The 14,123-nt window shown below is 36.4% G+C and overlaps 1 protein-coding gene across 3 annotated transcripts in view; it reads left to right on the top strand.

Moving 5' to 3' along the window:
* Positions 1-1,998: 1,998 nt before the first annotated feature.
* Positions 1,999-14,123, top strand: part of LOC111612966 (calcium and integrin-binding family member 4-like) — a 16,908-nt gene continuing 4,783 nt past the window's right edge. For 2 of the 3 annotated variants that reach the window (XM_023354263.1, XM_023354264.1), the window contains exons 1-4: positions 1,999-2,622; positions 6,348-6,495; positions 10,412-10,527; positions 10,592-10,680. In XM_023354263.1, coding sequence (XP_023210031.1) covers positions 2,602-2,622; positions 6,348-6,495; positions 10,412-10,527; positions 10,592-10,680 — 374 coding nt within the window. In that variant the 5' untranslated portion in view covers positions 1,999-2,601. The remainder of the gene's footprint in view (positions 2,623-6,347; positions 6,496-10,411; positions 10,528-10,591; positions 10,681-14,123) is intronic. The other variant, XM_023354262.1, reaches the window with a different exon arrangement.

Genomic DNA, 14,123 nt, shown 5'->3' with positions numbered 1-14,123 from the left:
AAAAAAAAAACTTGAGCAGTTGAATAAAGCATGTGTGACCAAAAAAAGCTTGGACAGAGCCATTCCCGACAAATAATACCGCAAACAGTACATTATTTAGTTATTACACCTTTGGCTTGTATAAAGCATTCATACACTCATTCATCATATCAATAAGAGCCAGGCATTCATTTGGAGTAATTTCATCCCAAATTTTCTTGATTTTTTTTTTTAACCATTTACACTTCTTAGAAGACTTTATCTCAATGCTTTTTTAATTTTACCCCACATATTTTCTATAGGAGAAAGGTTGGGACTGCTCGATGGCTTAATGTGTTAATATCATGTTGGTTTTAGCAGTACAACAGCTTGCATCATCCTGCTGGAAAATAAAATGTCTGTGATGTAATTTTTTTAATGATGGCAATAGGTTTTTCTCAAGGATTTGTTGATATTTGCTGCATTTATTGATATCTCAACAAAATGCAAATTTCCCACACCTTGGGCTGACATGCAACCCCACACCGTAACACTTGCTGGGAATTTTACAATGCGCTATAGACGGTGACAATGGAATGCCTGTAATGACTTTTTTCTATTGCCTATGATGCAGACTTCAAATTTTGCTTCATCAATAAAAACAACCTGCTTCCACTGTTGTTGTGTCCAGCATTGGTGTTCTTTGGATCACTTCAATTGATTTTTTGTATGTGTTTTTGTGAGAAGTGGCTTTTTGTTTAAAAATAAATCACATGTCACGATTGTTAAGTAAAAATATTATTTTCTTATCTGATAGAAGTTGTAACCAAGTTTGTGCAGATGAATACAAGTTTCTTTTGTAATTTACTTTTCAGTAACTTTATTCCATTCATTCACTAATTCATTGAGTGATACCCTTGATTTTTTTTTAATTATTTCACAAGTGTGTGATCAGTCTTTGTTATGGTTGCTGGCCTTCCAGTTGATTTGTTTGGATGAATTTTAGCAGTTTCCTGATTTTTTTGAAAAATAACCCATACTGTGGAATTACCAGTTTTTAGTTTGCAATTTTTCTTAAGGATTTGTCCTTGTCCTGTCTATGGAGATGATAATTATTTCATGTACATCAACACTTATAGCATTACCAGGAGCCATTTTCATTAAACAAATACAACTCAATAATGTTGGAGAAGAATATGCAAATATCACATCAACTCATTTACACATTTAGGGAGAGGTCATTTAATGTGCTGTCTGAGATATTTTGTTAGGAATGGCTCTATCCAAGCTTTCTTGAACTGTTCATAACTTTTTTTTTTACGTATTATCAGAATGAAAATTTTTTATGTAAAATCTTCAGTTATAATTATTTTATATTAGAAAACTTTTATTATAAGTGTACAAAACTTTTCTGTTTGATATTATTGAAAGATATGCTAGAAAATTCATGCATATGGTATTTGTTGTATTAAACCTTATGTTTCTGGCTAATTTTTTATAACATTCATTATTATTGACAAAACTGTCTTTCCATGATGACTCAGGATAATTTTTTCAAATTTGAAGTTATTACTTCTGTGGTCGTGTTAAAAAGATTAAAGGATAGACTCAAAAATGTATATTTTTGTTAATAGTCTTAACTTCAAATTTGAAGGAAGACTGTCTTGTTTATAAAATTGTACTGCCTGCTGTGTTACCAGCTTAGAGGTATGAAAGAGTACATGTCAGGAGTTGCAATTTGGCACAGAGTATTAAGTGTACAAATCATGCATGCATAAAGAAACCAGACTTGTAGGTACTCGGGACTGAGAACCAAATCAAAATAAAATACAAAATCATGATTATCTGAACAAACAGACAAACCGAAGTCAGGTGTGAGAGTACCATCCATAGTCGTTCTAGGAAGTGGACTCTGACCCTAGGACTGAACACGTAGTATTTTCTTTGTTAAATAAAATTTGTAATCTAATTTTGTAAATTTGGGGCCACTTCAAATATGACATTAAAATAAGGTTTTATGTCGTTACAAGTAGGTTTTTTAACATTATCTAGTATAGCAAAATTGTGGGACCGATAAAAATTTGACGTTATATTAGGGTATGTCGTTACATCCAATGACGTTATAATCGAGTTTAACTGTATATTGTTTGTGCAAAATAAAAAATAATTTCGCATGATACAATAGCCATGATTATTTTTTTCAAAAACGGGAAATTTTTCTTATACATTGACAAAAATTCAACCCGGGCCAACATGCAACGGAGAGAAATTTTGAAATTGAATTGGTTAATTACATTGAAAATGTATCGTGGAAGACCTTGTGGTCATTGCCGGCAAAGTTTGAACGATTGCGCCCAAAAGTAGCGATACAAAAAAAGATTGGAGAATGAGAACGAGACCTGCCTTGAGCATCAAAGTGATTTCACTTAGTAGTGAGTCTCTGAGACATCGTCTTGTCCCAAATACAGTTTTGCCATTTTACCTGTTTATTTTTAATATTTTATGTAATTGAATTGTTATTTTTTTTTTAAAGTAACATTAATTTTGTTTTATATTTTATTTAGTGTTTTTGAAAAATTTAAGTCTTTGGATCCAGAAATCATCAGACAGAATAAACATGCCAGACTTCCCATAGAAACAGTTATGAAACTTTCAGAATTAAATGTAATATTTGAATTTTTTAATTAGTACTCAGAATATCTTTAATTAGCATTAATTTATATCAATATTTCTATAGAAAAGGTTATCAATATTCTTTCATAACTTTTTTTAAAGCTGATTGTGAGAAGAAAATTGTGTAGAATAATTTAAACATCAAATTTATGTGAAAAATATGATTGTATTTAACTGAATTGTTAGATTTTAGTTAACAGACAACTTAAAATGAATGGTTGGAAAACGCTTTATACTTTCAGATAATAGTCTAAAAATTATATTTATTTTGCAAAACATTTTTTGTGCATAAGTGCACACACATCGTCAAATCGTATTAACTTTCCATTAATATCTAATGTTATATGAAATTTAAACATATTAAAATTTTGTATTGAAATATAATAAAAAGTGAATGAGAACAATAGGAATTTACAGAAGTTTAAAGATCAGAATTGAACAGAATGTTATTTTCATATATTCTAATTTTTAAATAATCTATCTTATTGATATGCAGGCATATACCATATTTACTTGAATGTAATGCACCATCAGGTTTTAGTGTCTGAAAATAGTGTGCATGTTAGATTTGACATAATTAGTGATCTCTAGTGCCACACATCTTATTTCTTTGTAACTAATTCCATTTTGTCATTTTAATGACTTTATTACACCAATATTTGTAATACTTAGCTCAATCTCGTTAGTCTATTTTTTTTTTATGGAAGGTGGGGTACTCCTGGTATCACTCATAGATACGACCAGGAGGGGAAAAGAAATGAAGGAAGAGGGAGAGATGCGAAGGATAGGGGATGAAAGTGGGGGCAGCAAAAGGTGGGTTCCCATGGCGCTTGCATCGGATTTATTTATAAATAAACCAGAGTACAAAATAATATATAAAGATACAAATCAAAGTTAGTACATACAGCTATATACAGGGTTTGGCACAACAATAGTGAGAGAAAATACAGAATGGTAACGCAAATAGGATGTTAACAAAAATTAGAAGTTTACAACTATTTGGCACGATGACATAAAATAATGAATTACAACACAATGGTGAATGGTACAAACAAATTTACAATAAGAAACTTACTATTAAAGTATAACAGACAAATAATGAAGACAACCGCATGACAAGCAGTGGGGAGAACAAGCAAAGCAGTAAAACAGATAAAACAGTAGCATGTAGAATGGTGAACAGTAACATAACATTATGATACAGAAAAGCCACAATGGCTGAGAGAGTCAGTAGGTAACAGTTCCTGGGTACAATGAAGAAACACTGTTGAAGAGAAGTCCACTCAATCAGGATTTTGAACACTGTCATTTGTGATGTGTAGACTGCTCGCTGGATTCAGTGCTGCTATCGTTGAGAGATAATCTGCCAGTTTATAAAAGTCCGTGTTTTCAAGGAAAACATTAAAAGGACAGGGCCAGTTGAAGCCAGCGTAGAGTACACTGCCAATAAGAATGTCACTGTTTTGGCTGAACAATGTACAATCAAAGAGGAAGTGACCACTCTCCTGGATGGAAGTGCCATCACATTGACAGATGTCATCTTCTTGAATACAAAACCTCTTTAAGTACGCCTTGAAGTTGCCATGACCAGTAAGCAACTGGGTCATGGTGAGAAGTGTCTCCACTGAAGGTGCTGAGTGATGTTAGGGATGAAGTTGAAAGTCGTTCTGCTGGTGTTGCTGCTATCCCATTCCTGTTGCCATTGGTGGATTGCAAGCTGGTAGTTCCAGTGCTTAATTTTAGAAGGTGGGATCTTGTTGTAACTAGATGGGAGGGAGGAGGCTGTTGGCGGCTTTGTTGCCTGCAACACCCAAATGGCCACGTACCCATTTAAAATGCACATTGTGATTGTGCGTATTTGAGGAAAGATGACGATTGATTTGAAGAACGTTATCGCCTCTTCTCCGGAGGCCCTTAGCAGAGTGGATGGCAGTGATGCTATCGGAATAAATTTGTTGTTGATGTAGGTTTCATATTCAACTGGGTGATGTCTGCATATGTGGTAGCCGGGGCAGTCTGGGCTGCTGGCGAAGAACACTTGGGGTGGTTGGATTTAACGCAAGATGCCATGGAACTGGCTGAGGCATGCGAAAAGGCGGGAGACCCTGTCCCTAACTTCCTTCCGTTCCTCTATCCTGATGTTCGTGCTATACTTTTCAGGTAGTAAGTCCAAGATCTTCAGGAAATGCTGGTTTGCTTCTTTGAGGATAGTATCTTCTAAGGTGTCGATGATAACCCAGGAGTCGGGTGTTTCAACGTCAGTAGAGTTCTTAGGATGACTTGCAGTTGGCATAATTGATAAGTGTTAAGTGGCAAGACCAACCAGAAGAGTGGAGAGTAGGTGTAATTGGCAAGTTGGAAAAGCGCCTTTTGGCAAACGGACTCTGTCCTAGTAGACTAAGTCTAACTCAGACAGGGGAAGAAACCTGGTTGGTCGTGTAAAAACAGAGTACTCACCAGTATGTAGTAACCAATAACCAATATGGTGATCCACCAGTTGAATGACACTATCTTGTTGATACCTGAGAAAGGTTGCACGACGCATTATTGTTGGTACTTGAGGTGAGGTGACCCGACGCTCTATGTAAGGTGATGGGGAAAGTCTGTTCACACCAGCAAACCCTGTGATGCCTTCCTATATGGGCGATGGGAATATCCAAGGCAGCCAAGCTAGCTTGGCTGGTGTATCCACTAGCTGGCTGGCTAGGGGACTGGACTGCTCCTATAGCAGGTCCTCTAACCAAAAGTAGACAAGAATAAACACACAAAATACATACTAATAAAGTCACAAGAGGAAGGCAAGATGTCTGCTGTGGTTGTCTTCTGCCTTCGTTCCAGTTGGGGAAGGTAAGATGGCTGGCTACAGTTCTTAATTTTTTAAGAATTAAAGTTGGCAAAAAAGTTAGGTTTAGCTATCCTAAGCCTAACTGACTGCTAACCCTAACTTAAGCCTAAACAGCTATACCTTAGTATAGGGGAGAGCTAACTAAGCCTAATATTAGGCTTAACACTGTCAAACTGACAAAATACCTTGGTCAGGAGCACTAGATAGAATCTACTTACCTCGGCAGTGTCCAGACTCAGAATCCCTCATTAGTCTATTACTGTAATGTCAAATATTTGGATGAAAATCTCAGAAAAAGTTATTCAGCACTGTTTTGAGGAATGTTGCATTTATGTTTCAAATGGCACCAGGGATGATTGCTTGTGAGGAAGATATGAGTGTCAAATCCGGTGTCAATTCAGGAGAGCCTGATACAGATATTGAAGTTTTTAACTTTGATACCATGCAAAAGAGTGATACATAACTTACTTTACTTTGTAGTAAACAGTGAATGAATTTTTGTTGACAGAAGTGCTCTGTTGACATAAATTTGATTATCTGAATATAAGAAAAAAAATACTCTAAACAAAATAATTGAAAAGATAAATAAAAGTTACATAATACTAGTATAAGTAACTCTTTACTGTCATAACAATGTTCACTTAACAGTTCATAGTATATGTTCCCACTTAATGTTTATTGAACTTGTGTTTTTTAACTTCTTCACTTTCAATAATTCATTTTTAGACAGATCTTAAAATATTTTAAGATTAATGTAAGAAGAAATATTAAGAGAGTTAATATGATATTGATTAATGATAACTGTATAAGTTGTTTGAACTTAAATACATTGTTGTAACTTAACAATAAAATTTTTCTAAAAATTAATTAGGTCAATCCATTTAAAGACAGACTCTGTAAAGTGTTTTCTTCAGAAAATGATGACACAATGAGTTTTGAAGATTTTCTAGACATGATGTCAGTATTAAGCAATAGAGCTTGCAAAAGTATTAAAACTGAATATGCATTTAGAATTTATGGTAAGTAAGCAAATTAGTTAAATTAATTTTTCTATCTACTATTAAAGGCTTTGTAACTTTTCTCACTGCAATCAATGCTCTCTGTCCATTGCAGTCCCTTTTAATTGATAGTTTTGGAATTCCATGGAAACATTGACCTCTTCCAGATACTTTTTATTTGGTCTTCCTCCTCTTTTTCTTCTGAGAATTTTTCCTTCAAGGATAGTTTTTAGGAAAGTATTGCTTAATTAATAATATAGCCTATAAAATTTAATTTTCATTTTCCCTATTTCCTGTATTAACTTCCTTTGTTCTGTCATTTAATTCAGAATTGTTTCATTTGTTTTCCATTCAGTCCAGCTTATTTTGTTTACTCTTCTCCATATCCACATTTCTACAGCTTCCAGATGGGTTGTATCTTGCTTTCCTAGTAGCCAGCACTTACTTCCATACAGCAAAATGCTCTAGAGAAATGTCATAGTAAATGTTTTCTTTGCTTCCATACTTGCATGTCTTGATGTTAGCAGATTTCTTTTGTTTTGGGAAGCTTGTTTCATTGGTACTATTCTTTTTTTGATCTCCTGTATACATTTGTTACATAGGGAGTGAAATTACAGAAGATAAGTAAAATTTCTTATTTGTTCCACCTGTTTGTCAATCATGATGCTAGCTTTTGTCTTTTTGTTGTTGTTTTTACTAATATCACCTTTGTTTTCTTAATGTTTATCTTTACACTTCATTTAGTATACTAAGCATATGATTCACTTTGCTTTCTGAATTACTCCATGACATATCAGCAAATCTGATGCAGCATATCTTTTATTTATCATTATATCTTTTTGTCTTACTCTTCATCTTTTGTATAATCTCTTCAATGAACATGTTAAACAAATATGGAGAAAGTGCACAGCCCTGTCTTATACTCTTCTTTATCTTTACTTCGCTCTCTTTCCCATTGACATTTATATATGTATACTGGTCTTTGTATAACTGGTAAATTATCCTTTTATCCCTCCAATCTAAGTTTGCCGTCTTTTTAGTTTTAAACAGCAGATTCCATTTCACTATATTAAATACCTTCTCTAGATCTCTGAATGTGATATACACCGAAGAGCCATTACATTATGATCACCTCCCACCTAGAGTGGGAGCTCGTCTGGAGACAAAACAATGGCACTTGTGCGGCTCATATTGCCTTATATAAACAGCCAGTGAACTGTGTTTCCAAATGTAGAGTTTTTAGCTGTATCATGGGAAAAGCAGCAGATTTATAAGACTTCGATAAAGGGCAAATCGTTATGGCTAGGCGCCTGGGAACGTCAATCTCAGAAACGACATGATTGGTGGGCTGTTCACATGCAGTCATTGTTAGTACTTTTCAAAAGTGATGTACAAATGGAGAAACAAGAAGTCGATGGCCAGCTGTATGCCGGCTGTGGTGCATTGATTCCAGAGGAGAGCGAAGACTATTACTCATTGTTCACTGTGACTGAAAGGCTACAGCAGCCCAAATCACCAGTAGCTACAACAGTTGTGACCAAGACAATGTCTCACAGCACATAGTGCAGTGTACCCTTCTATGTATGAGCCTGTGTAGCCGCCAGACATTTGAGTCCATGCTTACAGCACGTCATCTACAACAGTGCCTGCAATGGGCCAGGGAGCATTGCAGTTGGACCTTAGAAGAATGGAAGAAAGTTGTCTGGTCCAATGAGTAAAGTTTTATGGTCAATCACATTGATGGTTGAGTGTGGATATGCCAATTTTCAAAGGAGATTATGGCAGCTGAATGCACAGTTGGAGAGATACAAGCCAGTGGAGGTGGTATTATGGTGTAGGTGATGTTTTCATGGGACACATAAGGACCTGTCATTGCCATAAAACAATCCTTGATGGCTGTGCACTATGTGAACATCATTGCAGATCAGGTTCACCCCTTCATGGCAACAATGTTCCTGGCGGGGATGGCTTGTATCAACAGGATAATGCACCATGTCATAAGGCCCGAATTGTCATGGAGTGGTGGAGGAACATTCCAGTGAATTTCAAGTCATGTTTTTTTATTCTTCTTTACACACCGGAATGTACTAAAAATAACTCATTACTTTGAATCTTGTAACTGGAGTGTATGTATAATACTAAAGCTAACGTTTTCGACGCCCTTTCTGGGCTCTTCCTCGGGCTTTTTTTTTTATAAATACTTAGCTGGACGTTGAAAATTGAACACTTTCTTTTGATTCGTTTACCTTTTGAATCATCGCACGTGGAAACTTTTGAGCAAAACGAAAAGAGTGCTGTTTTGCGTACCATGCATGCACGCTGCAGTACTTTCGTCATAAACTTTTAAACAATATCATCCATTGGGAACCGCCATGCTGTTGAAAGGGCTATCTCTTCTTTAAAATTGATGCATGTTGTATTGCGTCCTGCTCTAAATATCTCCATAGCTTCCAACCATTTAATATGTTTGGGGTGGGTGGTAGTAAGGATAATGTGTGCCGCGTCAAAGTCTGCCGTGATGTCCTTATCAGTCGCTGTTGTGTTGTATGTCATACAACACAACAGAGCTACTACGGCTCATACAACACAACAGAGCTACTACGGCTCATACAACACAACAGAGCTACTACAGCTCTCTCAACGTATGCGACCGATAGGGACATCACGGTGGACTTTGATGCGGCACACATTATCCTCACTACCACCCACCCCGAACATATTAAATGGTTGGAAGCTATGGAGATATTTAGAGCAGGACGCAACACAACATGCATCAATTTTAAAAAAGAGATAGCCCTTTCAACAGCATGGCGGTTCCCAATGGATGATATTGTTTAAAAGTTTATGACGAAAGTACTGCAGCGTGCATGCATGGTATGCAAAACAGCACTCTTTTCGTTTCACTCAAAAGTTTCCACGTGCGATGATTCAAAAGGTAAACGAATCAAAAGAAAGTGTTCGATTTTCAACGTCCAGCTAAGTATTTATCAAAAAAAAAAAGCCTGAGGAAGGTATTCACCTGATATAAATCCAATTGAACATTTGTCCAAATTCACCTGATATGAGTCCAATTGAGCATTTGTGGTTCCACCTGGAAAACCAAATTCATGCTGTCCCATGACTACCTCACAATGTTCACGAACTGGAGGACCAGCTGGTGAGTGCCGGGTACCAGACACCTCAGACTACCTACCAGCACCTTGTCGAGCCAATTCCTTGCTGCGTGTTGGCGGTTTTGCACGCAAAAGGTGGTCCTACGTCGTATTAAATAGGTGGTCATAATGTAATGGCTCTTTGGTGTATACTTTTATGTTAATTTCTAAGCTGCTTTCTAGAATCACTCACAATGCAAAGATATCTTCTCTGAAACCTTTACCTGCCTAGATGCCAAACTAATCTTCCAAGTAATTGTTTATTTTACTTTTACTATGTGTAGTAGAATTTTTGAGGTGTACAATAAGAGACATTATTCTGTAATTAGAGCATTTTAAAGCATTTCCCTTTTTTTGGCAAGATGAAACTGAGTGATTTTATGAAAAACCTGTTTTATAACAGTCATTAATTGTTTTTTCATATCTATTCCTACATTTTTTTTAAAAGCTTTGTAGGTATGTTATCTATTTTTGTTGCCTTCCCCAAGCTCAGTTTTTGGAGTGCTTGGTCAAATTCTCCCTCTGATATTGATGGGCCTAAATTTTCTCTATAAATTACATTTTCATTTTCAATGTCTCTAATTTTGTCATTATATAATTCTTCTATAAGTTCTTTCTAGCAGTCACTAATTTCTTCATTGTTTATTAAAAGTCTTTGTTTTTGAACTATAGTTGATCTTGTGAATATGAGCCATTTGATCTTATAATATGCTTTGTCTTGTCAACTTCTCTTTATATCCTCCTCAATCTCCTTATTATTTTAATTTGTTAAGTAACTATTTCAGATTTTGATGGAGATGACATGATTAACAAGCAGGATTTACGAGAATTGATAAGAAGACTAATTTCAAAGGAAGAACGAGTGATGCAAGATAACGACATGCAAGAATTGATTAATCATGTTAGTATTTTATTGTAGATTTAAAAATTTCTTGGACATTTGGTAATTTAATTTTCCTAAATAGATCTTGGCTGAATGTGATATGGACGAAGATAATTGTTTGTCTTTCACAGAATTTGAACATGTTATTTCAAAATCTGGAGATTTCATGAAGTAAGTTTCAAAATTTTTTAATGGAAATATGCACAAAGCACTTAAATAGAAACATTACAATGTCTTTTTAAACCACAGTTAAATTTAATGGATATCTTTTAGTTAATCACATTATAAAACTTGAACTACAGTTTACACAATGAAAGAGTAGACGTGAGTCAGCTTGAACTGGAAGGGTCTTTGGCAGATGAAAGGGATGGAAGGAGACATGAGAGTTGACACATGGATCAGTAATAAAATTTGTAGTAAAAAAGTAAACAAATAAAATTATGAAGATAGATAGATTCATACATACATACAATTCCATACACAAGGTGTTTACCCAGCAGAAAAGAGGGTAAGGGAAAGGGGGAAGGAGGAGGGAGAGGAGATAGACTAGAGAAAGGTAGGATCCCTCTGAACGGCATACATATGGCTACTGTACCCTTTACATTTGATGTTGGCATGCAGTTTTTAGGCTGCAAGGCTGCTGTTCCCCGAAGGGACTAAAAGAAACCCTGAGTGTAGCGAACACCAATAATTGAGTGCCGCCAAAAATAGCTAAGTATAGAAGTTAGTGCCAAGTGGCTGTTAGTAGGAAGACTAATAACTACTTAATACTAATAAAACTGAATGCAATCATGAATTTTAATACTACTTAACAGCTAGATAGACAGCAAATGCATAGACAGCGTGAAAAGCAAATGTTCACAGTGACAAACTAGACGAGATGAATGAACTGACAGAAGACAAACGAGCAAAACCCCCTTTTTTAAAAGAAAACATTAAATTAATAATTAAACTATAACCTACTATAATCTAGGATGAACTTAGCCAGACAACTGAAGCTAATAAATCCTAATCTAATTTAACCTAACCTATTATAACCTAACAGGAAACTAAGCTGAATCCCTAATTTAACTTACAACTAGGACTAACTTAAACTAACTGAATTTAGACTGAAAAAGAAGACAGAAAATAAGAATTAAAATATGAAGTTGAAATGTAGCTACATACCGACAGTTGAAATAAAGCAAGGGAAAGCTAATTGCCATCTGTGCCCCGGAGTGAGTGCTCTCAAGAGCCTCACTAAGGGATATGAATGCAACTAGATGATGGAACATTGCACATCTGTGAATGAGTTGGTGCAGGTTGCAAGGCCAGTTGTACCCTTCAAGAATAGCAGCTCTCATTAAACTACCTCTAATTTGATTGTATCTATTGCAGTGAAAAACTAAGTGAAATGGTGTTTGGTCCTTCTAAATATCACAATTGCATTGTGGATTGTCCCCCAAGGTTAAATCTAATCAAGTATTGCTTAAAGTTGCCATGTCCTGTAAGCATCTGAGTGAGCGTGTAACTAGGGTAAAAGTGGCAAAAAATCTCAATAGTGTCAACCTTGGGGATGAAAGTGTAGGTGAGCCTTCCAGTGGTGTCATGGTCCTAGCTGTCTTTCCAGAGAATGAAGATTTGCTTCTTGACATGATTGTTGATGTACGAAGTAGGAATGTAACTGAAAGTACTAGTGATCAAAGACTCTGCAGCTTGTTTGGCAAGACAGTCAGTAGTCTTGTTGCCGAGAACCCCCGCATGACCTGGGTCAACATTGGAAATCTATTTTAATGTTGTTGTCTAAGTGTCTGAGGATGTTGTAAAGTACTATTTTATTTTTCTGACTTTCCAACGATTATCGACACTACTGTGTGCCGGAAATAGCCGTTCCCTAACGGGTACTTTACGCGGATTCGCGTTAGTGTGCCAGGCCTGGACTTTAAGCGTGCACCGAATTAAATAATAACAAAGTTTGTCAATAACAAAATCAAATATTTAATTAAACTTCTAGTAATAAACTATATACAGTATTTAGTAAAAATCAAACAATAATTTATTCAATGAAATTTAACAAGAATCAACCCGACAAAACACAAATCAATCGCTTTCGAACTTGAAGTTCTTCCTCAGGTAACATGTCCAATCGAACGCCATTCAAATTTGATTGAAAAAAGAACATCATTACGAATTTTCTCGTACGTATCGCTGGCGTCATTGACGCATGCGCCCCTTCGCTGGTTCTAACTTAACGTAACTTTTTGTCTACGAGCACCTGCCATGCAGTTGACAGGATGATCTCGTCTTTGTTGTTAATGCAATTGTCGTCTTTAAGCGTAGCCATACATATGTACAGGGCCTCTAGCCATCTAAGGTGGTGTGTGTACTTTGTAGTGCGGATTACCTTGGCCTGGCTGAATAACGGTTCTATTTCCGTATCCGAGGCATAGACGGCAAGAGCGGTGTTTTGCCTTGCATGTAGAATATCCGCCATGTGTTCTTTAATTCTCACCTCTAAGGAGCGCTTAGTGGATCCTACGTATATCAGGCTTCTGTTCCATCTATGATCAATCATTGGGATGGTATATACCCCTGGGCGTCGTTCTTTGTTTGGGGTATCTTTCCCGTTCCGTAAAATGTCAAAAATTGTGGCGCATCTTCTATACGCGATGCGAATATTCTTTTTCTTCGCTATTGTGTTGTAAATTGATTTCAGGTACGGATTGTATGTAACCGGGATGATGTTAGATGGAACTTCCTTGGGTGCTTGGTTAAGGGCTACTTCTCGGCAGCGCCATTTGCGGATCAATTTACGTACGATCTTGGGATAACCATGTTCGTTGGCTATTTGTTCAATATGTCTTAGTTCGGCATGTAGGGATATCCGATCCGATGAATGCGAGTATGCTCTCCTAATTAAGGCGTTGAAGGCTGCCATTTTATAGTTCGGTGGATCGCACGATCCTATTGGAATGTATAGATGCTCAGCCCCTGGTTTCCGGTACACTTCTGTACGGGTAGTTGTTTGTTCGAACTTGATGTTGATGTCGAGAAAATGGGCTTCAGAAGCGTGAGCTTGATCGATCTCTAAGGTCAGGCCGTATGGATTATCATTGAACGAATCAACGAACCTTGAAACATCCGGCTCAATCCTCCATAAGATGAGAATATCATCCACGTATCGTTTATATAGTAAGATGTTAGGTGAGTATTGAGGGATGACTATATCTTCTAATTGTCTGACCACTATTTCGCATAGGTCCCCTGCGATGGGGCTACCCATGGGGACGCCTCTTCCTTGGCCGTACGTGATCCCGTTGAATTGGAAAAAAGAGTTATAACAGATAAGATGTGCCAATTCTAGTATCTGTTGGTGTAAGCTATTATCATTAACCATGTTAAACAGGAGGTCTCTTACGGCGCAAAATACTGCCGGTAGTTTAATAGACGGGTAGAGTGATTTAAAGTCTAATACCGTTATGAAGCTAGGAGTTGCTGATAATTCCTTGAGGAGTGATATTAGGTCTGAAGGGTGTGTCAGAGCATAAGGATATCCTTCCAGTATAGGCGAGACTAACTTATGCATTAGTTTCTCTAGTTGAATGGTTGGTGCCCTGGCCTTATCAATGATTGGT

Source organism: Centruroides sculpturatus, unplaced genomic scaffold, assembly GCF_000671375.1.
Source record: "Centruroides sculpturatus isolate CEXI.00-Female unplaced genomic scaffold, Cexi_2.0 scaffold1853, whole genome shotgun sequence".
Classification (NCBI taxonomy): domain Eukaryota; kingdom Metazoa; phylum Arthropoda; class Arachnida; order Scorpiones; family Buthidae; genus Centruroides; species Centruroides sculpturatus.
This window is presented reverse-complemented; position numbering and strand designations above follow the sequence as displayed.